This window comes from Gossypium arboreum, chromosome 13 (assembly GCF_025698485.1).
Source record: "Gossypium arboreum isolate Shixiya-1 chromosome 13, ASM2569848v2, whole genome shotgun sequence".
Lineage (NCBI taxonomy): Eukaryota > Viridiplantae > Streptophyta > Magnoliopsida > Malvales > Malvaceae > Gossypium > Gossypium arboreum.
This window is the reverse complement of record NC_069082.1, coordinates 111,280,238-111,306,474: the sequence shown is the minus strand read 5'-3', so window position 1 is coordinate 111,306,474 and position 26,237 is coordinate 111,280,238. Positions and strand designations below refer to the sequence as shown.

General features: G+C 30.1%; 1 protein-coding gene across 1 annotated transcript; it reads right to left on the bottom strand.

Annotated features, from left to right (window-relative positions):
- Positions 1-2,082: 2,082 nt before the first annotated feature.
- LOC108463826 (tryptophan synthase beta chain 1) lies at positions 2,083-5,882 on the bottom strand. Its single transcript, XM_017763757.2, has 5 exons — positions 5,288-5,882; positions 4,075-4,431; positions 3,497-3,939; positions 3,310-3,404; positions 2,083-2,490 (listed from the first exon to the last, which is right to left on the bottom strand). The coding sequence occupies exons 1-5, from the start codon at positions 5,648-5,650 to the stop codon at positions 2,315-2,317; spliced, it is 1,434 nt and encodes a 477-aa protein (XP_017619246.1). The 5' UTR covers positions 5,651-5,882; the 3' UTR covers positions 2,083-2,314.
- Between the last annotated feature and the right edge of the window lie 20,355 nt (positions 5,883-26,237).

Genomic DNA, 26,237 nt, shown 5'->3' with positions numbered 1-26,237 from the left:
TTTCTTTATTTTTTCATTTTTTTTTCCAAGTATTTGTATTTGTGTGTTGGAACACATTTTAAATCTTCTGAAAAAATTAAACATTATTTAACTCTTCGGAAAGATATTTTCTGAAACATAAGAAAATGAGAAGGTAATAAGACTTAGGTCATGCTGGAGGCACATGCAGTACTTTTTTGAAAGTAAGAGAGGGGTTGACCAAGATGCTTAGCTTATGGTTCACATTGGAAATAAAATGGTAATGGAAAAGCTTAAAATAGAAGGACATGTGAGGTTGTCTTCTTTATGACCGTTCATTGAAAGATTTTAAGAGCATTGGAAATAGAAAATTAGGTAGAATATGTAAACTCTCATATGACCCTTCATGGCTTCAAAGGCTAATTTCTCTTTGCTCCCTGCATCATTACATCATTTCTCCCTATGGGGTTCCAAACACTTCTGAGTACTAGGTTAGGGAAAACGATTTTAATTGTATATTCTCACCAGAAATAAATTTCTAAAAGCCCTAAACCTTTTAACTTCACCCTCCAGCCAAAAAAAAAAAAGCCTACATTATGTAAATATTCGTGAGCATCAAACAAACATGAATATAAATTAATATATATTTGTGTGATAAATTAATAATTTTATTAATATATAATAATCAAATAATAAATTATCCTTAAATGATGATTGATTTTATGAACATAAATTAAGTTGTAATAAAAAATCTTAAAAATATTATTTGTGTGATAAACAATGAGAAATCGAATTTAATTCATTTACACATACAGAATGATGGTATGCATGTTAAAACATGAAGCATGGGATAGACAGATTGGAGGGGCTACATATTAGTACCGCACAACGGTGTCCGTCAAATCGAAAATGATTTGACAAAGAGGGAAAAAAAAAACTTTGAAAATGAGTTGCTCTCATCTTTCTATTAAAGATGGGGAATTTGATATTGGCCGTTCATAAGAATAAAAATATCTTCAGACAAAATAATTGATTCAAACAAAGCTCCCATTCATTACCGTCCATTGGCATTGCCTACCCCTCCAAACTTCTCTCCTTCACCTATTAACATCTCGATGGAATTTAATACATTTTAGTACATTTCTGTATTATGGGTTTAATCCTTTATTTCTTTTATTTATTCTAAATATGTATTTTCAATTCCGAAGTCTATAGTGTTATATAATTTGATGGGACTCTAATTTTTTTCTTTTTTTTTTTTAACATGTATATGCACCCACCTTGATATTTTTGTACAGTTCGATTAATATGTTTATATTTTAGATGTACAAAAATTTGTGCAATTATAACAAGTAATCAAGATGTATATATCACATCATGTATAAAAATAAATCACATCAAATAATTTAACATAATTGACAAAAGATTGATATTATAATTGAAAAGAGCAACTAATAAAAATCAAACTAAATCCTTAGAATTTCGCCTATTTATTACAACAAAAGTTAACTTGATAAAAAAACTAAAGCTATTTAATTATTAATAAAAAACATAATTTAATATATTTACTTTTACATAATATTATCTATTTCTTATAAATTAAAATAAATTAATACACTTAATCTTAATATCAACATATCAGAAATAAATTTTAAAATATTTATTAGGTATTTGAATTAAAATTAAATTAAATTTATATTGTTTAGAATAGATTCAGGTCATGTTGGATGCATTGAAAAATAAATCAATTAAAATTAATATTTTAATAATTTAATTTTTTTAAGCACTTCTGATTATCCCATAATAAAAAGAAGAAATAGTAAAATTCTTCAATGAATAAAAGTGAAAAAATTACCTATTTATTACTTAAACGTAGAACTTTTTCAATTATTTTTATTTTATTTTATTTTATTTCATTTAACATTAGAATAGTTTACCTATAAAATTTTAAAATTGCATTTATCAAACTACATAATTAATGTATACTTAATTTTCAACACAGTTTTTAGTACTTGTTTTTCAATTTATCATCTTAATTTATATCTAAAAGTTGTTTTCTCTCACATATATATATATATTAACTTTTCAACTGCATGTGGAAATTACTTTCTTTGAAGAAAATAATTCTCAAAAAAAAAAATTAATTAACTGCACCATAGAGCAGGCCTAAAGGCCCTAAACTATTTTATCATAAGTTGGCAGAATGATTCCCCATTACAAATGTTGGCAGAAGGATTCCCCATTACAAATGTTTTGCAAAGCAAGTAGTAGTACATATAAAGAAACAGAGAAAAAGACTGACAGCATGGTTGTAGAAAGAAAGGGCAACCATTTATTTCCACGAAAAGCATCGTAATCATACCTGCAAATGCTTAATCACTGTCTGAACATCTTTATCGCCTCTGCCGCTGCAGTTAACCACAACTTTGGTATCATTCGGTAGAGTTGGACACATCTGCTCCAAATAAGCCAGTGCATGAGATGTCTCCAAAGCTGGGATTATACCCTCCAGTCGAGACAATCTCTTGAAAGCTGCTTATTTCAATTTATTTAGTAAGAAAATGGCAACAAAGAGATATAAAAGTTCGATGAAATCGGTTAAAAATAGTAATATAGGTGATAAAAGCTGACCAAAAATGTCGATATAAGAGTGCAAAGAAGCTGATCCATTGAATTATTGACTTTTTCTAAAGATATTTGAGAAGGCATAAGTTAAAGGAACCATAAGGTAGACAATATCCAGCATCTCCCCCCAAAAAAAACAGCGTTGCTCGTGTGTAAACGTGCAAATTTTGACTATTACTCAAAGGCGACAGGTTTTACACTCGATATCTTAAATGCGTATGTCTGTATTAAATGAGAGAAAGATGCAAGAGAAACATGTCCACCTTCGAGAACATTTTAAGCATATAGTCATCGGTCAAAACAATTTTGAAGGAGAAAGTGATAAATCAACAGCTCATGGTGAAGAACTAAAAATGAACAGTTTAGAAAAAGAGGTGGAGGATGCATTGGATGATTAATGAACCAAGGTGAAATTAGGTAAACCTACGGAATATGTTCCAGTCCTCATGAAACTTTACGGTCTACAAGGACCTACAGATAAAGCTTCAAATTTCCAAGTAACCAGAGAAAGCAACAACCAATCTTCTAACATGGAGAGACATGCAGCTTTTTAAGGTTAAAGATGCCACAAACATTGGGCAAATAAATATACATACATAAAAGGCGAATAGAATGCAGTGCCTCTACAGATAATCATTTTCTTTTACAAGAACGAACAACAGGTAGTAGTCACAATCAGATACAATAAGATGAATCATCAAAAACAACTGGACGGTAGTTTCATACCTTCCAATGCTTCTTCATCTGTGACACTGTGGTACTCAGCTCGCCCTACATCTTTCAGAAAACTGTGTTCTGGTCCAACCCCAGGATAATCCAAGCTGTATAGACATAACAAAAAGGTTTCCAAGTTATTCAAAGCAAAATAAAGCAAGCCGCATAAAAATGAACAAATTCAATATAATTTCTCCACCCTGCACTAATGGAATGGGGTTCAACTATTTGCCCATCTTCATCTTGTAATAAGTAGGACATAGCTCCATGCAAAACTCCCACTTCTCCCTTGGTCAAAGTAGCAGCATGCTTGCCACTGTCCAAACCAAAACCAGCAGCCTCTACACCAATCAACCTAACATCCTTGTCATTAACAAACTCATGGAAAAGTCCCATAGCATTTGAACCTCCGCCAACACATGCAACCAATACATCTGGTTTCCCTCCCCATTTTTCCAGGGCTTGTTTTCTTGTTTCTTTACCAATCACTGCATGGAACTCTCTCACCATCACAGGATATGGATGTGGACCAGCAACAGATCCCAAAATGTAATGCGTTGTCTCCACGTTAGTCACCCAATCCCGGATAGCTTCCGATGTAGCATCTTTTAGTGTTGCAGTACCCGAGTGAACTGCTCTAACCTATATGGTAATTAATACAATGTCAAATTTGAAAAATAAAAAGAGCATTTCAGCCAATCCAGAGAGAAGGTGATACAGAGCTATACTCCAAGTAACAATGTATAACAAATGATATCTCATTGGTTAACCATTTACCTCTGCACCAAGGAGCCGCATTCTGAAAACATTAAGCGCCTGTCTTTCCATATCTTGAGCACCCATGTAAATAATGCACTGCAAACCAAACCGTGCACACACGGTAGCTGTTGCCACTCCATGCTGACCAGCTCCAGTTTCAGCAATAATCCGTTTCTTGCCCAAACGTTTAGCAAGCAATGCCTGAGCAACAGCATTATTGATCTTATGAGCACCAGTATGGTTAAGATCCTCCCTCTTAAGGTATATATCTGGCCCTTCACCATTGGGACGCTTGTAATGTTCAGACAGCCGCTCTGCAAAATAAAGTGGACTTTCCCTACCAACATAGTCTTTCAAAATCCCAGCTAATTCTTCCTGCAAATCATAAAAATTATTCCTCAAAATCACCACTTTCAGCATAAAAATAAAAATTCTTTCAAAGGGATTTTTCTTATTATTATTTCAAGGCTAAAATTATTTAGAACCTCTCTTTACTTACCACTTTTATTAGCGAATTTTTATATAATGATTATTTTTAAATAAATTATGAAAAAGGTTACAAATTGCTTAAATATAAGCCAACAAGGCTAAAGAAATGTCAATTTCACATATAATGAATAATTTTCTTAATCATTCAAAAAAGTGATGATTGCAAAATCGGCATTTAAGGATAATCTCCAGCTTCATTTGCTTGAAGAACCTTCTCCTGATGTTGTAAGTCTTGTTAGTACAGATAGGAATATGTGTGGTAACTCCACTGGTTGAGTTGTATAAGAAGGCTATTTCATGAGCCTCATTTTTTTCATCAAAAAAAAAATGTGAGGATTTCTTTTAACTAATTAATCAAAAGAAATTTTGAGCTTTAGAACAAAAATGATATTTTTGTCCTTTTCAATGAGAATGAAAGTCGATATCAAAAATTACAATCAAAATCTAAAATAAAAATGAAAAAGAACAATCATTTTCAAATTCAAGAAGTGTAATCAACAACAAAAGAAAAATAAATAGATTTTCTTCTTTTAATCAAAGTCGAAAAATTTTCAATTTCTTCTTTTTTGTTGATAACAAATTCTTTGTAAAAGGACAACTACAGTTTTTAAATTCCAATCTAAATTCTTATTAGTAAGACACACACACAAAGACCTTGACTCAACTATTCCAGATAAATATTCAGAATTAAATACGAATAGAAATGTGTATAAATATGAAGTGGAGTCATTGCGAAAACAACCTGGAATTTTTCATCTTTGGAGAGGGAATGAAAAGCCGTATCCAGCTCAGAGAGGGCAGACATTAGGGTCTCGGGAACGTATTTTCCGCCAAATTTGCCAAACCGACCAAACGAGTCGGGTCGTTTCCATCCGTTCGGGTCCGAATCCATGGAAACCGGAGCAGCTGGGACTGGTTCTCTAGTTACCGTACAAGAAACAGAAAAGCTTTTCACAGGCGACGTCTGAAGCGCAAATTGGCTGAAATTGACAGGCAATATCTTGGAGGAGTAAACGGATGAGGAAGAGAAAGAGGAAGAGGAAAGGGGATTGCCAAGACGGAATGTGGCGGTGCTTGTGGCGGTGGCGGCCATATTCGAGGGCATTTCAATTTTAGGGCTTTATTTGGGTGGACTGTTTCTTTCTGAAGGATACGGGACAAAAATATTTAAAAAAGTGCTGGGCCCAGTTAAGACAAAAAAATGATTTGGTACGAGATGACGTGGCAAATTATTGTCTTAGGAAATTTTCCTACAATTGGAAGTCATTTTTTCATGGCTTCTTTTTATGATAAAAATGGGGAAAAAAAATTGGCTTCTTTTTATGATAAAAAAGGGCAAAAAAATTGGAAAAAGTGTTTTAAATAAGGAAAAAATTTGGGCTTCCATCTATATCTATATATAAATACAAGGAAGGTTTTTTATTGACATATGCATTTAATTTATTCCTTTACCACGTATTTAATTTCAGTTTTAGCTTTTTTTTATGTTTAAATTTAAATTTTATTTTATAATATAATTTAATCAGCTTTCGTAATTTATGAATCTAATTTTTATACTTTAATTTGATATTTTTAACCTATTAATTTTTAAATTTTAAAATTTTACTTCGATTAAATTATAACTATTAAATTTATTAAGTCAAGTTATTCTATTTTTAAAATTTAATATGACAAATACGTTATCGCATATGTGATGCTATGACAACTTGTTATTCTCAAGAATTATTCAAAAACAATTAAAGAATTACTAAAACTTTTTACCACATATGTTTTAATTTTTTATATAAGTTAATTTCTTTACTTTTATAATGTCATTAATTAATTTTAATGATTATTATTATTAACTATTTCAACCACAATGCTAACAATACGATAAGTTCTAAATGAAAGTTTTCAAAAAAATATCTACATCAGCATTTTCAAACTTTTTTTTGTTACATCACTATCAAGTAAATATATATTTTTAAAATTTTGAAAGGTTATACTAATGAATTTAATAGAAGAAGTTTGATAAATTAAAAAAATTAAATGTGCGGAAAAAAAGTATGAAGATTTAAATGTTGAATTTAAGTTATAAAATTTGTTTGATATATTTCTCAAAATTAATTCCAAAATATAATTAAATTATTTGATATATATTGATTTTAAATTATAAAAATATATATTACATTTTATCTTTAATTTTAAACATTTAATCGTATTCTAAACAAAAGTCAATTTTAAATGTAAATTTTGTATGATAATATAATATTAAAATAAAATTGAATTGAATTAGATAGCTCTTATTTATCTATCATTTTCACACTTTTTATAGAAAAATTATATCAAATTGTTTTTATTTTGGAATATCAAACATGTGTAAAAATTAAATCATTTTCAACAAGGATTATTATCCTATACACTTGAGTGGAATAAAAAAAAAAAAAAAAAAAGCTCCACAAGCATGTTTAAGGTAATGTCACTTGTTTTATAGTGTAATAAAATAATTAAAAACGGCACTTAGCATCATCCATAATATGCTTGTAGAGTTTTTTTACTCCACTGCCAATGGATAGAATAATTACCTTTTCAATGGATTTAATTGTTTGGGATAATGGTAAGATTTATCCCTATACTTTAACAAAGTTGCCAGTATGGTACCTTTACTTTCAATTTATCTAATTTGGTACCTATATTTTTAACTTGTCCAACCTTGTGGTACCTAACCCTAATAGTGTCAAGTTTTTTTATGACATGGTGCATCACTTGTTTGAAAATTTAAATAGGATAATTGAAACAAGAATAATAAAATAATATTATAAAAATATAACGACTTTGAGGTATGTATAGCACTTTCCTTAAGACTTTAAACCCTCAACACTCCAAGCAAAATAGTAAAAATGACTAATAGAAAAGACTTTTATATAGATATTCAATAGGTGTAACTTTCCATGATATACCTTTTCATATGAATATATCTTTTAATGAGATATCCTCTCATTGAATTATGTTATTTTATAAGACAACTTTACATAAAATTATATCTTTATAAAATAATTTTATGTTCAAAAGTTATGTCTTTACAACACAATTATATGGTCAATAATTATAATTTATTATAATTTTCTACATAAAAAATTATTACTACCGGGATTATAAATTACTAACAATCCTCCTAAGTTTAAAACATTGGTAAGTTTATAGTTTTTCACATAAATAAATATTATGCAGACAAACTGATATCTCTCAATTTGAATCATCAACTAGCACATGTATTTTAGAATTCTAATGAAGTTGTTGGTGTTTAACGATTGAACCACAATTCCTAGAATTAGAAGTTGTTAGTGTCAAAGGTTGTTCACTTTTAGCACTAATACAGTCATGTGCTTATCTTGTTCATAACAAACATTTACAAGAGAGGCATTACCTCTACTTGTTGAAACGGCACCACTTCTTGTGTTTATATAGGTAGAGTCTCAATTACTTTAGACGTTTAAAAAATCAACAATGAACTTCATTAAGAGTATTCAAACTCATCCTCTATATGAAATGGATTGCACTAGTTTCCATTAAACTTGTTTTAGAATGAGTTTTATTAGTGCATCACAGACACATAATGATAATTTATTTTTACTCATTGAACTTTAAAATTAGAGGTTACTAAAAAAAAGTTAAATTCCCATTATCGGTGTCTAATAATAGAGTCAAAACTCATTCTAATTGTAGTACTACTAAATAAACCAAATTATTTACTCTCACATTCATTACCTTTAATTAGAGATTGAATCTCTAATATTATCAATTCCTTACCTAACATGTCCAAACTTCTATTTTAAAACATATTTTTGGACATTGCTTCCTTTTTCTAGGAAATTATGGGCATCGATTATTGCCATAACTCTTTTTCTCATAATCATATATTTCAACCATTATATTTTCATAACTTCAATCCAACTTGATGTTAGGATAAATGAATAAAGAAACCAATCACTTTAATCCTTTAATATTAAGAACCAATTAAATGGTTTTTCTTTAACAAAATAGCTAAATTCATAATGTGAAATTATATCAAAATTTTACGCCACTACAGTGTATCTTTAATTCATTCACAAGAAACCAACATCCTACCATGTGAAAAATATACGTTCTTTTTACTAAAGAATAGTGTTACAAAAATTAAATATAATGACTTTGAGACGGGTAAAACACTTTCCTTAATATTTTAAAATGCCTCCATTATACAACAAAGCCCTTTAATGCTCCAAGTAGAATATTAAAAATGATTAATAGGAAAGTCCTTAATATATACATATCCATTAGGTGTATCTTTCCATGAGATACCCTTTCATAGGGATATATCCTTTAATGAGATAACCTTTCATAGGATTGTGTTGTTTTATAAGAAAACTTTATATAAAATTATATTTTTATAAGATAATTTTATGTATAAAGAACTATATATTTACAACACAATTGTTTGACCAATAATTATAATTTATTAAACTTTTTTACATAATAAAATATTATTACTACCAACATTATAAAACAATATCACCCAATTAAAAAATGCCACTTGTTCATTTGTTGACTTTTAACCACCTAAGTCAGCCCTTATGAAAAATTATACATTTTTGTTTTATTCTTTATTTGATTTTAAATTAAAGACAATTTAATTTGTTTTTGTATAAAAAGAAAGTTCTTATGTCACAGGCCGCAATTCAAAGCCCGTGATTATTGCACAAAATACATCCCATTGAGGTCTATCGGTTAGATAGAGATCATTTGAACCACGAGAACTGGCCTGATTCAAAGAACTGATGAAGAAGTTTGTCTATTCGAAGCCTGCTTGCCCCAGTGAAGTAGATACGAAAAATTAGGCTACCTTGGTAAATAGAGAAACTAATCTTAGAAGATTGAGGGAAATAATATCTGAAAAGATTTGATTTGATTTGATTGTGTAAATCTTGTAAATCTTGTAATTGTAGGGAAGGCATCATCTCATCTATTAATGTAAATTTAACCAGATCGTTGGATTTGGAGGAGATCAACTATAAATAGAGAGTCTCTCCTTCAGTTGTAAATCATTCATTCATCCATTGTATCATGAATTCTTAGAGTAATAGAATTTTTTGAAAGCATTTACTCAAACACCTCTCGTGCATTATTTTTCTATGGCTATTATGTTCTTTTGAACATTCTTTTGGCTTAAGTTACCTCCTCTATACAAATTGGTATATTGGAGGAATTCTGCAGGAATCCTCACTTTGTGGAGTTAGGTTGGCTTAGGTGCATTTGAGTCGAAAGAATCGTCTAAGGCCACACGAATTGTGAGACTGAGCCTTATAACAGTTGGTATCTGAGCTTAGGTTGCGAAGGCACTATTCTAGATGTCGAAAAAAGTTGTCCATCAGAATGGGTCAGTAGAGACATGAGGGGGGGCCAGAAAAACATTCCTTTTGAGGGACTTACTATCGGATTTAGAGGAATGAGCAGTCAATCTTGTAACGCCCCAAACCTGCCTAGACATTATAATCGAATCTCGGAAGTTACATTAAAATCGTTAAAAAACGTTTACTTGTTGAGATTAACTAGGTTTTAGTTGTGTTTACGAAGAATTTAAAATTTAATGTTCCGAGTGATTTTGATTCTTTAAAAAAAAAACTTAAAACATGAATATTTGAGAAATTCAATATTTTGTCGTAAAATCATTTTAAATGGTAAAAACAAGCAATTTGTAATTTAATTATTTATTAAAGAAAATGATTTTGAGTAAAATCATTAGCAACGGATTTTCAAAATGACTTAGAAAATCCATAAATTTATAATCTTATTTGAAACCAAGTAAAATCATAAGTAATTTATATAAACACATAAATTTAAATACTTTATGAATATTTTATGACTTACATGCATGGCGCTTTAAAGTTGTAAAATAAAACAACAACCCAAATAAAAAATGTCCAAATTCTAAAGTCCACAAACAACAACCAAATATTTTATGAATCCATTATTAAGATCCATCCGAGAGGCTCCATCGAATGCTAAATCGAAGCCCTAAGTTCGATATTACCTGAAAGGTTATAACACTAAAGGAGTAAGCTTTTTAAGCCTAGTGTGAGTCTTTTAACAAATAAATATCAATAAACATATAATCATTAATCAAATTATACAATTCATATGCATATGATCATGGCAATGCGATTTTTATAAAACAGTTATGCATATTTATTTAAAACATCCTACCCATCACCGCTACACTCCTCAATCGAGTTTCCCAGAACTCGCATATCCAAACACTCCAATTTGTGGACAATGCTACCAGTAATGCAGACAGTGCTGCCAGTAATGTGGTCAAGCCACCAGTAATGTAGATAAACTACCATTAGTTCAAACATGCAAGCAGTGTTGTAAGTAAACTGCCAATAATGTGGTCAAGCCACCAATAGTACAGACAAATTGCCAATAATGCAGACAAGGCTGCTAATACTTCCTCCTTACACATATCCCACCCCATGCATGTAATATGACCGCAATAACATATTTTCACTTATTACAAAATAACACTTTAGGCATGTAATTTATGCTTATCGAATCATTTAACACTTTAGGATCACATAGGTATGTTTTGACATGCTAATCACATTTAATCTCGATATTGCAATATATGACTTTTTAACAGTCATGAATAATTAATATGTGCCACTTTATTACATATCATGAGAATAATATCAACATGCTTTTCAAATCAGTAATAAATATAATCATACAACATGCTTTCACAAATCGTTAGTATGGAATCACTTACTTGCGTAGTCCATTTTGACAAATTTAATCTCCCACTTTAGAATACTTATGATATTCGCATAAAATATAGATCAAGTAATAATATATGATTTAAGCATTTTTAATGATATTTATTTAACTTGTAATAAGTGAGACCCACACCTGATAGTAAATCTTAACTAAAGGAATATTGACCTGTTATCAAATGACTTTCAATTATTAATTGACCTTTTTAATCACTCATTTATTACACACTAAAATCAAATCACCCATTTAAACTTACTCTTATGATAATAGTTCGTATGATGGTTTCGTTCCAAAAAGTAGGAGTTTTTCGAAATGGTGTCGATTGGCCCTTCATTAAACATAACATATGATATGTTAGTACACGAGGGAAATTACACTATATGTCTTAAAGACATTTGACCAAGAGGAAAAGTAGGGAAGAAAATAGGGGTTTTCAATCCACTATCACTTACCTTGACTCAATTGAATAGAGGGATGTGATGGATCACCAGAATCCTGTGTTGGAGGAGAAACCGAATCTATAAAAATTGATCAATAGAAATAGTGAGTCAAAAAGTGTGATAATATTAAAATAATTCAAAGAACTTTTTGAAAATAAAATAAAAGGATTTCGATTACTATAAAGAGTTGAAGAAGTCAGAAATGGATGAAAAATAGGAAAATTATTAATCGTTGGTAGAGGTGCGACGACAGCGATAATGGCAGCAATGATTCAGTGAGGACTCGATAGAGGAGGAGGGGAGCAAGAGTGATGCGGCAATAGGAAAAGAGGGAGATAATGAAAAGAAGAAGAAAAAGTTGCTATTTTAGATGGTGGTGTATAAAGGTGGTGAATAGTGGTGCTATAGCGGCGAAGGAGAAAAAATGTATGAGAGGTGCGGTAGCAATGTGGAAGTCTGACAGTGATTTGTTTGGCAAAGTAGTGGTAGGGTAGAGGAGGAAAAATACAAAGGTGGTTGATGGCTAAAACAAAAGAAAGAAAAAAATGGAGAGAAAATGAGGAACTAGAAAGAGGGACAACAATAGAGGGGAAGTGTGATGAGAAAATTGGTTCAATAGTGAATTAAGTTGTCTAGGTACAATAAAACACTTCATATGACAAAGATGGAGAAAAATGGTATATAGAGGAAATAAAAGGGGATCATGATGGAGTAAATATGGCAAGTTGATTTGAAAAGAAAAGAAATAATCTCCTTTAAGCATGGTAATAGGTGATGGACGACAAGAGGGTGTAACATGACAAAGTTGACTAAAAATTAAATAATAATAAAAAAAAATGTGATGAGACTTGAACTAGGACCCTTAAGATTTAATCAAAGCTCTTAACCACTTGGCCAAACTATTCATTATGTTCAATTTAACCGAAAATATTTTTAAAACATGGGATAAGACAAATCTTGAAGATTCTCTAGAGGACATGAGTGAGACACTTAAAGTGGTCGTGGAACGTACCGATGGGTTTGATTCAATAGAGGATCAGCTCAAGAAGTTTGTGTTGGAGTCTCACAAGAGTAATATGGAAAAGGTATAAAAGGCACTCAATTCCATGAGGAATAAGCTTATGAGAGAAGCGATGCTGTCGAAGCCATAGTGATCGCTGTCGAAACCATTTTTTTTAAAGAGGTTTGAAAAACGGGGTTCGACTTTTTGAAAAATGAAAATGGGAGTCGCCACCAACCTTTTTAGGTGTGATTGGATCACCTTTATAAAACATTTTGGTCTACAAAATTCAAGAAAACAGGTTTGGGAGTCGGTTACGCACAAGGAAGGATTAACACCCTTGTAACGCCCAAAATTGGTACCGAATTGATTATTTATTGTCCTAATGTCGAAAATTTAAAAAGATTTTAAAACTTGAACAATTTAAAGTTGAAACTTGAGATTCTTTTGTTCCGAAAGTATACAAACATCACATCCAGCATGTTAGGACATGATGTTTTAAATCCTCGTAACTAAAACTATCTCATGATTTTGAAAATTTATTAAAAGGATATTTGGTTATCTAGTCAAACGAAAAAATAGCAACCTAGCATGTTAAGGCACTATTTTCCGAATTTCTAAACACCAAACATTGCCTTATTTAAGAAAAAAACTTTTTGAATTAAATGAAATATATTTTTTAAAACAATGAATAATATAGAATTTAATAAAAATAATAATTTGATATAATACTAATAAAATATAAAAGAGAATTAAAAAATAAAGGAGATAGGGATTAAATAAAAAAGGTTGAAAACGAAAATGAACAAAGAATAAATAAGAAGAAACCATAAAAAATAAGAACGCAAGAGGGAGAGAAATTTGAGTGAATGCTCTCAAGAATTCTTATTGCTTCCCAAAACTCAAGTGTAGTCAAGTTGTTTTACAATGAGGGGAGAGGCCTCTATTTATAGTTGAGCTTCCCCAAATTCAACGGTACAGATCAATTACATCAACGGTTAAGATTAAAGGATATCTACAAATTAAATCTCCAAGATTACAAAATCATATCTTCTAAGATTGTATATCATATCTAAGATTGCAATCATATCTAAGATTGTATCATATCTAAGATTGCAATCATATCTAAGATTGTATCATATCTAAGATTGCATATCACATCTAAGATTGCATATCATTGAAGATTATATTTCCATATGAGTCAAACTTGTAGATGGACCTTAAATCTTTTCAAGTAATGGGCCATTCCGATCGGGCCAAATTATATTTGTAATTCTGGACTGAACTTGGACTTCATTTTTTTGGGGGTTTATTATTTTTGTTTTTGGACTTATTTCTGGGCCCGGGCAAAATTGAGTGTCTACAATCGCTTTGAAGGAGGAAACAATGGCCACGACGAGGGCTTTGAGCAGAAGAATAGATGAGCTTGAGAGAGAGCTTGCCTTGTGTCGAGCAGTCATAGATAAAATAGTGTCCAGTACATCATTCAATTGAGAGGTAGATGTCCCGAAGCCAAAAAGCTTGCGAGGATAAGGTTTGCATGCAATGTGAACAACTTTTTATGGAAAATGGAGTAATAGTTTTGTGCCAAAGGCATTATGGACAATGTTATTAAAGTAAATACTGCTACCATGTTTCTTACTAATTTTGAGCTTTTATGGTGTCAGAGCAGGTCTACAGATAAAAGGTATAGTGAGATTAGGACTTGGGATGAGTTCCAGCATGACTTGAAATGTCAGTTTTACCTGGGATATGCCAAAGAGGAAGCTCAGAAAAAGTTGTGACGACTTACACGATGAGGCAAAATTGGGGAGTATTTTAGATTTGAATGAGAATGAAGCGTTTCCTGCATTCAAGAATGGGTTAAAGTCATGGGTCAAACAGAAATCAAAACGTGGAGGTGCTCAAGAGCTGTCAAAAGCCATGATGGTAGTAGAGTCTATAGTTAAGTTGGGCTTAGGGAAAGACAAGCTTGAGTTTTTCGAATTCGAAGAAAAGGGTATATATAAGGGGAACAATGATGAAGATAATGGCAACGAAAGCGGTAAATGTGGTGACAAAAATCCACAAAATGGGAAGAGAAAACCCAACAACTTGGAAAAAAAGGGGCAAGATAAAATGTTTCCTCTATGACGGTTCACATGTGTTAAAAATATAGCAAAAGAGATCCATGCTTTTGAGAAATGACAAGCCGAAAGGAGGGACCGAGAGACTTGGGTCAAGCGCAAGTGGTGCCGAAGCTAATGAGGCCAAAGAAAACAATAAGTCAATGGAGTATTTCTTATGTGGTGGTCTGCATAGTTTGCAAAACTGGCAGAAGAAGTTTTTCGTTGAAGGGGATAATAGGTCAGACAGAAAGCCCATGAGACTTGGTTCGATTCCGAAAAGAGTCAAAACCAAGAGGGTAAAGAGGAACAAGAGGAAATGAGTGAAATGCTTCTTGTGTTATGGTTCATATGAGTTGCGAAATTGTTTAGAGCAATCCAAGTTAGTAGTGGTCAAGAGAAAGTAAACAATGAAGCTTTTTGAGTCATCTGAGAGCTTCCACCCTAATAAAAGGTAAGTTGTGCATCGAACTTAAGAGAAAAAATTGTGATGCAAACATTGAAGCTAGGATCAATGAAACTCAATTCGAGAAAAGTGGCAGAGCTTGTCGAGTCATCTGAGAGGCTTCCATTCAAAAAAGAGATGAGTTGTGCATAGGACTTAGAGAAAAAAGTAGTGGTGCAAACTTCAAAGCTAAGATCAATGAAGCTAATTTATGTTCAGTTATCGGAGGAGCTACCACCCAAGTGAAAGGTGGGTTGTGCATCAAACTTCGAAAAGAAAGTAAGGATGCAAATTGGACAGTCGAACCAAGTAAATGTGACAAGCGAGGTAAATCTCAAACACTATGGTAGTGTTTTACATTTTGACTTACCATTGGCTTCGTAAGAACATAGGGGCCCTTTCAAAGTTCTGAAGTGAGGAAATCGACGAGCTGTGGGCATGTCAGAGCTTAGTTGTATGGATCAAGAGGATTCGGATCAAGGTAAGTCAGAATTGAGGCAAGTGAGAGCGATGGTTTCTTACCATCAAGATGTACCAACGAGTGGAATAGATTGAGCTAAGAGGTGATGAAATTCGAGGTAAAAGTTTCGAAGGGCAAGACAACCCGATAGTAAGACTAGTCAACAAGGAGCTAAGGTGTCGAGAAAGTTCTGAAGTGAATCAAGTCAATGTCATTCCAAAAGCACAACGAGGGAATTGCAAGAATGGGTGGGGGAAAATGTCACGAGCTGCAGTTTAAAGCCCGTGACCATTGTACAAAATGCATCTTATAGAGGTCTATCAGTTAGATGGGGATCATTTGACACTCGAGAACTGGCCCGATTCAAAGAGCTAATGAAAAAGTCTGTCTATTTGAAGCTTAGATGGCCCAATGAAATAGATATGGAAAATTAGGCTACCTTGGAAAATAGAGAAACTAATCTTAGAAGATTGAGGGAAATAATGTCTGAAAAGATTATATTTGATTTGATCGTGTAAATCTTATAAATCCCTTAATTGTAGGGATAGGCTTCATCTCATCTGTCAATGTAAATTTAGCTAGAGCATTCGATTTTGGGGAGCTCAACTATAAATAGAAAGCCTCCCCATTAATTGTAAATCATTCATTCATCGATTGTATCTTGAATTCTTAGAGGAATAGAATTCCATGAGAGTATTCACTCAAACACATCTCGTGCATTATTTTTCTATGGTTATTTTGTTCTTTTGAGCATTCTTTTCGCTTGATTTGCTTTCGTTGTATAAATTGGTGTCATGGAGGAATTCTACGAGAATCCTCACTTTGTGAAATTAGGCTAACTTAGGCACAATTTGATTTGAAAGAATCGTCTAAGGCCACACGAATTATGAGGCTAAAAGTCTAGCCCCGAAAACTTATGCCTTCCTTTTTTGGCATATATATAATTCTCCTTTTTTTACAAAATATTTATTTTTTGTTTTAATTTTTTTATTATGCTTAAATTTAAATTTTAATACATAGATATACTTTAATTTGTAATATAATTCATATCTCTATATTTTATAAAATTAAATTTTATTATTAATTCTCTTTTATGCTTAATTTATAAATTTAGTCTCTGTATTTTATAATTCGATCATTTTTAGTTCATATAGTTTTGAAATATAAAATTTTGATTTTGACTAAATGATAACTATTAAATTTATTACGTTAAGTTCTTCCATTTTCAAATTTTGACGTGGCAAATATATTGTTGCATGTGTGATGCTATGGCAAATTGTTATTTCCACATATTATTAAAAAAACCAGTTAATGAATTTATAAGTTATCTTTGCATTACTAAAATTTTGACAAATAAAAAATATAACAATTAAGAATGATCTAATTGAAGAACATGGACGAAATCTACAACATTACACATAGTATATGATACGCGAGTGAGGTCAAAGCGGAAGAATGATCGAATTCAAGTTGTTCGACTCAAGAATAAAAGATTTGGATGTGACATGAAAGGAAGAAATTAAATAAATTTAGAAAAAACAAAGGAAATAAGAAAAATAAATAAAGGATAAATATTCAAAATAATAACTAAATAGTGAAAAATAGATTAAAGTAAAGTGAAAGATGAAATGATAAACCGATAGATATGATGGATAAAATGATAAATGTCCAATTAAACTCTTTGAGATATAAATCCCAACAAACTCAATTAATGGCTCTAATTAACCCTCCAAGAAATAATTATTGGCAAATTTAAGAGTAAAGAATAAATTCTCACAACTCCTTGAAAAAATCAAAAAAAAAAAAACTACTTCTAAAAATCACAAGAAAGAAATCTTGCACAAAGAAACAAACTCCCAGAGTTGAAAACTTTATTAATGAAAATAAATTTTCTGATTTGTGTACAATGAAAAGGGATATACATAGGCTAGCTAAATAAATCTAAATAAAGCTTTTAAGTATAGTAGAACTCTAATTAATCTAAACAAGTAATAGTTTTAAACTAAACTTTCTTATTGACATAAAACTCCTAAATAACTTAAACTACTTAATAATTATTAAAATTCAGAATAATAAAATAATAAGAGCTAATAAATACAATATTGAGCTCATATATAATAAAAATTAATCTTAAAACTCAAACCCTATACATTTAAACTCGAATTAAAAGCCCAAAACTTGTAATTCTCGTCATAATCTTGTCTAGAAATTTTGCTCGCATAGTCTTCACTAAAATAGTCATAACTTGAGCTCCTAAACTCAAAATTGAGTGATTCAAAATGCGTTTCGAAGATAAGAAATAGAGCTCCAAACACTATGAAGAATCTTAACCAAGAAATATCTGCATCTTATCCAAAAAGTCGTCGCAAGTCTGATGATTTTTCAAACTTGAAAATTGGCAGCTTCGGTAAATGAAATTTAATTAATTTCACCCCATCCGTGGATGTATCAGTATATGACCAATAGAAAATTTTAATCGAACATATTTAATTGTTACTATTCGGTCAAAACTAAAATTTCAAAAATAAATAAAATTTCAAAAATAAAAAAGTACAAGGGCTAAAGTTGTCCAATTTGAAAAGTATAAGGAGTATATCTATAACTTTTGCAAATTACAAGGACAAATAGCATAATTTAACCTTTTTTTACAATGTTATGAGTTGGTGCAAATAGCTAATACTGTTAACCTTTCGGTCAAAGCGTTACATAGTTGTATATAATATAAATGCCTTTAAGAGTCTCTAAGAGTAACTCATTTTGGGGGTTTGCGTCTTTTTCCTTTACATTATAATATGATGATCAAATTTTTGTTTTTACTCCATATACTTTAACTATTTACATAAGTTGGCCTTTCTACTTTTATAATGTCATTAGTTAATTCAAATTGCTGATATTGTTAACTATTTCAACCACAATGATGATAACATTTTTTCTTAAGAATACTATTTCTAAAAAAATATTTTATCATGACGAGTTCGAATGAAAGTTTTTAGAAAAATATACTTCAACATTTTCAATATTTTTTTTGTTACATCACTACTAAGTGAACATATATTTCTTTAAAATTTTGAAATGCCACATCAATAAATTTATTAGAAAATTTAAACGGAGGTACCTATTGGATCTAGTGCCCTTAGTTTAGTAATTTTGTTTGAGTATACTTGTTTTTTTAATAAATTGGTTTGATAAAATATTCATTAATTATATTGATATCATTTGTATATTGTCCTTAATGTTTTTGCATGCAAAGCAAAATAGAAGTAAATATTGACTTACTAATTATCTAACGTTTAACTAATACTAAGTGGTATTACGTGATCGGATTGTAATGCAGAAAAATAACTTGTATTAGTAGATGAACCTGAACATATTCTTAGTCTAATTGAAAATGAGCAAACCGATTGAAAGACTAATATGTCATCTATCAAGTCCAATTGAGGAGATGCTTTGTCTTGAGCATTGGAGCGGATGACGCCCAAAAGATAGAGACCTAGATGTGGCTAACTGGACTGGCAGTACATTAGACAAGACCCAAGTAGAATAGATTTTAGATTTGTTTATGGTTTATTCATTTATGACGTTCATAGTGTGGGGTACATTAATTTTGAGTGAATGATGGACTATGTATGTGTGACTCATATATTTGATGTAAGTAAAAGCATAAATCAAATAGATAAGGAATTGAAAGCTAATGCATTGGGTATACTACTTATGTAGTATGTACATCATTCCAAGTAGTGGAATTCATAGTTCAACTAAGTGATAAATGATATCCTATCATTTGCATTACAAGGTAGATGAGAAGTAAACGTGACCACGGGTTGTTTGTCTTTATGATAAATGACTTGACTACTATTTAATAGTAATTGACTTTAATAAACGAAGATATAATAATTATCATGAGATAAAATAGGATCATATTAGGAAAACGAATTTATCTCAAATAGATTAAAGATATCCTATGAGGGTAGCACACTTATAACAAGGTAATTGGGCAGGCATTTATTAAGTAGCTTTCATAATGGTATGTAACTTGGGAGAGCTCAATCACAATACTATAGTGGAATAACTTCGTGACTAAATAAACTTATAATTAATAGGTGAAAAGCTGAAACTTAATTATGAATTATTTGAGCCCTAATTATATATGTCTCATTGGTCCCTCCACTAGCTCGTTGAAACTAAAAATGAATTGCATGTAGAACCAAAGAACAGAAATGAATGGAAATGATGAAGTTAGAGAAATGAGTCACATTCACAAATGAATGTGGTTTCTCGTTAAGTATAGAAATACTTGAGAATTAATTTAAAATTTTTAAATTATTATTTAATTAATTATAATTAAATAATTGAAGTTAGAAAATGGAGTTAAATTAATTAGTCATTATGAATCCATTAAATAAAAAATTAAATATATTTTATTATAGATTCTTTTACGGTAAAGTTGTCATGACCTTAACGGAACTAAAATTGGGTTGAAAAAGTATTTAATTGAGAAACAAATTTAGTTAATTTAATTAATTAATATTTATTTTGGTAAATAGAAAATAAATATTAAGTTGGATTAAATTATAAAGTGTTGAGTCAAAAATCTAAGAAGCACATATAATTTTACTCAATACAGGAGATTCCCAAATCCCCTCAAATTACATGTGAGGGGCGGCAACCTAGTGTCACTATCTAAGGTGTGCTGGCCCTCTATCCTAGTTGGACTGGAGAAATGTTTTCTATTTAAATAATATTATTGTGTAATCCTTATTCAACTAGAATTCTCCTATCTATCCCTATAAATAGACACCTCTAGTAGATTATGTTGAAAAATAGGGAAAATTTATTCCTAAGCATAAATTCTATTTGTAATACCCCGAAAATTTCTATAGTAAGATATTATCCTTGATATAGAACAATAAGGAAATAAGTGATAAAAAGGGAAGTTTTGAGTTATGACAACATTGGGAAGTAAATTATGATACCTTGATTCAAGAAATGGCTAAATTGTAAAAGTGTGAAAAGTTTTGTTGTATAAGAGTAAATACTCAAAACTTGAGGGGTTAAAGTGTAAATATGAAAAAGTTTAAGGACAATAGTGCAAATATTTTAAGGGTGAAATAATCTAGAAACTAAGGAAAATGGATGAATTAGAACCAAATTGAATAAGTGAAGAATTATGAGGGACTAAATTACAATTTTATCAAATTAAATGATGACTCAAGGATGGAATTTTAAAATATCATCAAGGGTAATATGGTCAATTAGAAGGAGAGAGAAATCTAGAGACAATGATGATGTTGGAGATATTTTAGATAAATTAAATAAATATTAGTTTATTAATACTTTAAATTAATTTTTAAATGATATTTTATTATTTTATTATTATTTTATTTAATATATATATGTAAGGAAAGAAAGAGGAGGATGGACATTTTTCCCATGCACTAACGTGAGAGAAAGAGAGAAAGAAAGAAAGTTTTGCTTTCTTTACAATTTGGTCATTCTATCAAAAATTCACCATTTTCACCCAAAAATCAAAAGAATTTCCGTAGCTACCAAGAGAGAAAAATGTTAAGGAGACTATGGGAAGTTAGAATATCAAGTTGGATTCAAGAAATGAAAGCTGAAGAAGAGAGAAAATCAAGATGAAGATTGAAATCAATAGAACAAGGTAAGAACATCATGATTTCAATATATTTTTAAGTTTGATATTATTGAAAAAGCATGGGATTAATGTTAATGTAGAGTTTCCTTACATATTTTCCTATGTTCTTGATATGTCAGTGAAGAGAAAATAAGAGAAAGTGATGAGAAATAGTGTAGAAAAAGAAAATAAGGGTGTTATAAACATGGTAATTAATATCTTGCACTAAAACAGTTTTGGACAGCAGTAGTAGTCTAACTTTGAAAAATCACCAAAAATTGTAGAAATTGAATTATAGGGTGAATAAAATGCAAAATTAAATATTATTGAGTCTAGTTTCTTATAGAAGAAATTATGTAAGCAATGGAATTGTAAATCATGAGATATAATAAATTTTGTGAGACAAGGTCAGAATGATTTCGAGTTCCCCTGTTCTGACTTTGAAAAATCATAAAAAATTGGAGAAAAATAATTATGGGATTAAATTTATATGTTTATAATTTTGAATGATTATATTTTCAAGAGAAATAGACGGGAACATCATTCAAATTCTGTACAAGGAGATAATTAATTTTTAGTGAAGAAGGGTCAGAACTATCAGACAGCAGAACAGGGGTAACTTTAAAGAATAAACTGTACTTATTGGCTAAACCAAAAATTCTGAAAATTTTATGGTAAGATTTTTAGGGAAAATTAGTGGATCTTAATTTGGAGTTCTATAGCTCCAGATATAAATAATTTAGTGACTATGACACAGATGGACAGCTTGAATATTCATAAAAGTAAATAATAAAAATTTTAGATAATGTTACTTACAAGTGTGTTATATACATTAAGGATGTGGAATAGAGATGAGGGGGAGGAAAATATATATGAATATTCAGCTAGTATGGTTAATTTGCATGTTTTAGGCTCAAGGACTAAATTGAATAAAAGTAAAACTTTAGGGGACAGTTTTGTAAAAATGTCAAAATGACCAAATTGAAGGGAATGAATTGTTTTATTATCTAAATTAATAAATTGAATAAAATTATTAATTTAAGATCGGGTGAATTGGGAAAATGATAAATTACCAAAATGCCCTTAAATCTTAGTATTTCTACAATTTAGGCTTAGTTTGGATGGGCGATTGGGTGCAGTACGGTGCGTTTAGCTTACTTTTTGTCTCACGTCACAGTATCGCTACAGTATCTAATCTCACCGCCACCGCTGTTTTTACACTAACCGCAGCTAAACGCACCGTCCATCCAAACTCACCCTTAATCAGGTAGGTTCGTATAACTTGAATGAGCATATAAATATGTCAATTTAAATATTATATTATATTTTATATGATGTTTGAATTGAATATATGAAATGTATGGATGTTGAAATGAAAGAAATAATACATGTTCTGAAACTACTTGAAAGGGATAAAATCTGTTTGAATATTGGGTTCCGGATGGATATAGGTGATTTCCCAAATGAAAACGTTTCTGCATGTGTTGCAGAAATAGATAGCCCGGACGGTTAATCTGACAAAAGCCTTCTCGAGAATATAAAGTGGATAGGATTTGTTCCGGATTCACTATAATACCTCAAAGTGCATAGGATTTGTTCCTGATTCACTATGGTAATTTAAAGTGAATAGGATTTATTCCTGATTCACTATAGGAACTTAAAGCGGATAGGATTTGACCTGAAAAGGTAATCCTGATTCGCTACAGTTACATGATACATGATTCATTATGGTAACCTAAGGTGGATAGGATTTGACCTGAAAAGGTAATCCTGATTCACTACAGTTACATGAGATGTGACTCGAGAGAGTGCTTGATGATTAAACGTCCTAAGGGTTATTTCTGAATATGAATTGATGGAATATGGAAATGTACACTTTGAGTGTACTATTGAAAAATCCATCAGAACTCCAATGATTCAACAGATAGAATATTTGATATGACACGAGAATTATAATATAAAAAGGATGTTACATAAAACATGAAAATAAATGTTAAACGATATAAATTAATTGAAATTATTTTAAAAATTTCGGTAATGCCTCATATCCTATACCGGTCTCGAGTACGGGTATGGGGTGTTACAAAATGTAATACCCCGAAAATTTCTATAGTAAGATATTATCCTTGATATAGAAAAATAAAGAAATAAGTGATAAAAAGGGAAGTTTTGAGTTATGACAACATTGGGAAGTAAATTATGATATCTTGATTCAGAAAAGGACTAAATTGTAAAAGTGTGAAAAGTTTTGTTGTACAAGAGTAAAAACTCAAAACTTGAGGGGTTAAAGTGTAAATATGAAAAAGTTAAGGACCAATAGTGCAAACATTTTAAGGGTGGAATGATAGAAACTAAGGAAAATGGATGAATTAGGACCAAATTGAATAAGTGAAGAATTATGAGGGACTAAATTACAATTTTATCAAATTAAATGATGACTCAAGAATGGAACTTTAAAAGATCATCAAGGGTAATATGGTCAATTAGAAGGAGAGAGAAATCTAGAGACAATGATGATGTTGGAGATATTTTAGATAAATTAAATAAATATTAGTTTATTAATACTTTAAATTGATTTTAAATGATATTTTATTATTTTATTATTATTTATTTAATTTATCTAAAATATCTCAACATTTCATCCATTTTCTATATCATTCCACCCTTAAATTTTCATATTTACACTATAGTATTTACTCTTGTACAACAAAACTTTTCAGGATAACAATCTTTTCAATTTATAAAGAGAGAAGTTATTTTCCTACTGAAAGTAATTAAGTTGTTTCTTGTTTTGTGTTTGGTTTGTGTTGTTCGAGCCCACACTTGGTGCAATTTGGGGTATGAGGATAGTGAAAAAGGTCATTTGGTTGAAAGCCAAAAACAATTTAAATTCATCTCACACAAGGTGTAGGTAACTTTCGGAAGAAGTTTATTATAATAAATATCACAAACCGATTGATTTTCAAAAATATTAAACTTTTGTTGTAACTGAAAACCTTTTTCTTAACCGAATTTTTCAATCAATACTAACTAAAGTGTAATATGATAAACAAGTTAAAAATTTTGTTTGATATATTACTCAAAATTAATTACGAAATATAATCAGGTTGTTTGATAAATATTGATTTCAAATTATAAAATATATATATATATTCTACAATTTATTCTTAATCTTTAAACATTTAATATTATTCTAAACAAAAGTCAAATTTTAAATGTTAATTTTTATAGGATAATAATACTAAAATATATAAAATAAAATAAAATTAATTAAAATATTTTCCATCTCGGATTGTTTTTATTTTGAAATATCAAATATGTGTAAAATTAAATCATTGAAAATATTAATTTTCAATGGACTTAATTGTTTGGGATAATGGCAACATTTATCCTTGTATTTTAACAGATTTGACAATATGAGACCTTTACTTTCAATTTGTTTGATTTAGCACCTATATTTTTGTTCCGTCCAACCTTTTGGCACCTAACCCTAACGGCGGAAAAATTATTTTATGAACACTCCTTACCACATCATCCATGATCTCTCCTTGTCAACTATATATATGATTTGGAAAAAAGATATGTCAAGTTTTTGATGACATGGTGCATCACCCAATTAAAAAGCTCCACTTACCCTTTTGTTAACTGTTTGACCACTTATATTTGTCTTTACGAGAAATTATACATTTTTGTTTTATTCTTTATTCAATTTTAAAATTAAAGACAATTTAATTTGCTTTTAACTAAAGAAAAAAAAAAAACAATACACTTGACCAAAACAAATCTCAAGGGTTCATTTTGCATATTTTCTTAAAGTAAAAAATTCATCTTCATCAACCTCCACCCACGTAAGAACTCGAAGAACTCATCGGTGATGCGAAATATTTTATTCTACAAGGAGAAGACATATTTTTGAAGTTTAAGAAGTCAGAAATTCAAAATGCTTGAAACACAAACATCTCTTTTTACTAGGTTCTAACATGTATTTCTTTATAAAAGGTCTTTTGTTCAACCACTATTATCTTCTTTTCTTCATGTTATGAACCCATGATTCCATCTATAATCTATTCCTCCTCTTTCAAAACAAATCATCAAACTCAAACTTGGAAATCTCTTCATTGATACAACTAAAATGATTAAGATGCTTTTTATTATTATTATTATTATTATTATTATTATTATTATTATTATTTATATTTCTATATTTGAGTAGTAACATTCCTATCAAACTGTATAGTACATATTTGAAGATCAAAATATGCTTTGAGTCTCTATACTCTTTGCATATTTGAAAATCAATCTTAATATAATTTATCTTCAGCAATTTAGTTCTTTTATTTTTCAGATTTAAAAATTTTGAACTAGTTTTTTTTGAAAGGTAGGTCTAGTTGTTAATATTGTTAATTTTTTTTATTAAATTCACTAGTGTGACATAGTAAAATTAAAATGTTAAAGTTATGTGACCCGAATCCTTGTTAAAAAAAATAAAATACAATGACAAAACAAGGGGGTTTGTGTAGGGCTTAAGGCCGAGGGCCGATTTAAACAATAAACTTTATAATTCATTATTTTATCAATTTAGTCCCTAAACTTAAAACTTAAAACTCCAATTAACGGACCATGCCGCACAAGTAGAATCCATATAGAACTACACTTTTTCTATTTGACATTGATTAAAATAAAGTTTTTCAACCTTTAAATAGATGTAGTCGAAACTCCTCTTGTATTCTTCGTCTTTCAACATTAGTGAATTTCTCTTCCTTTGCTTATGGTTTTTTTCTCCGAAAGGGTTTTCACATAAAATCTGTGTTTTATTTT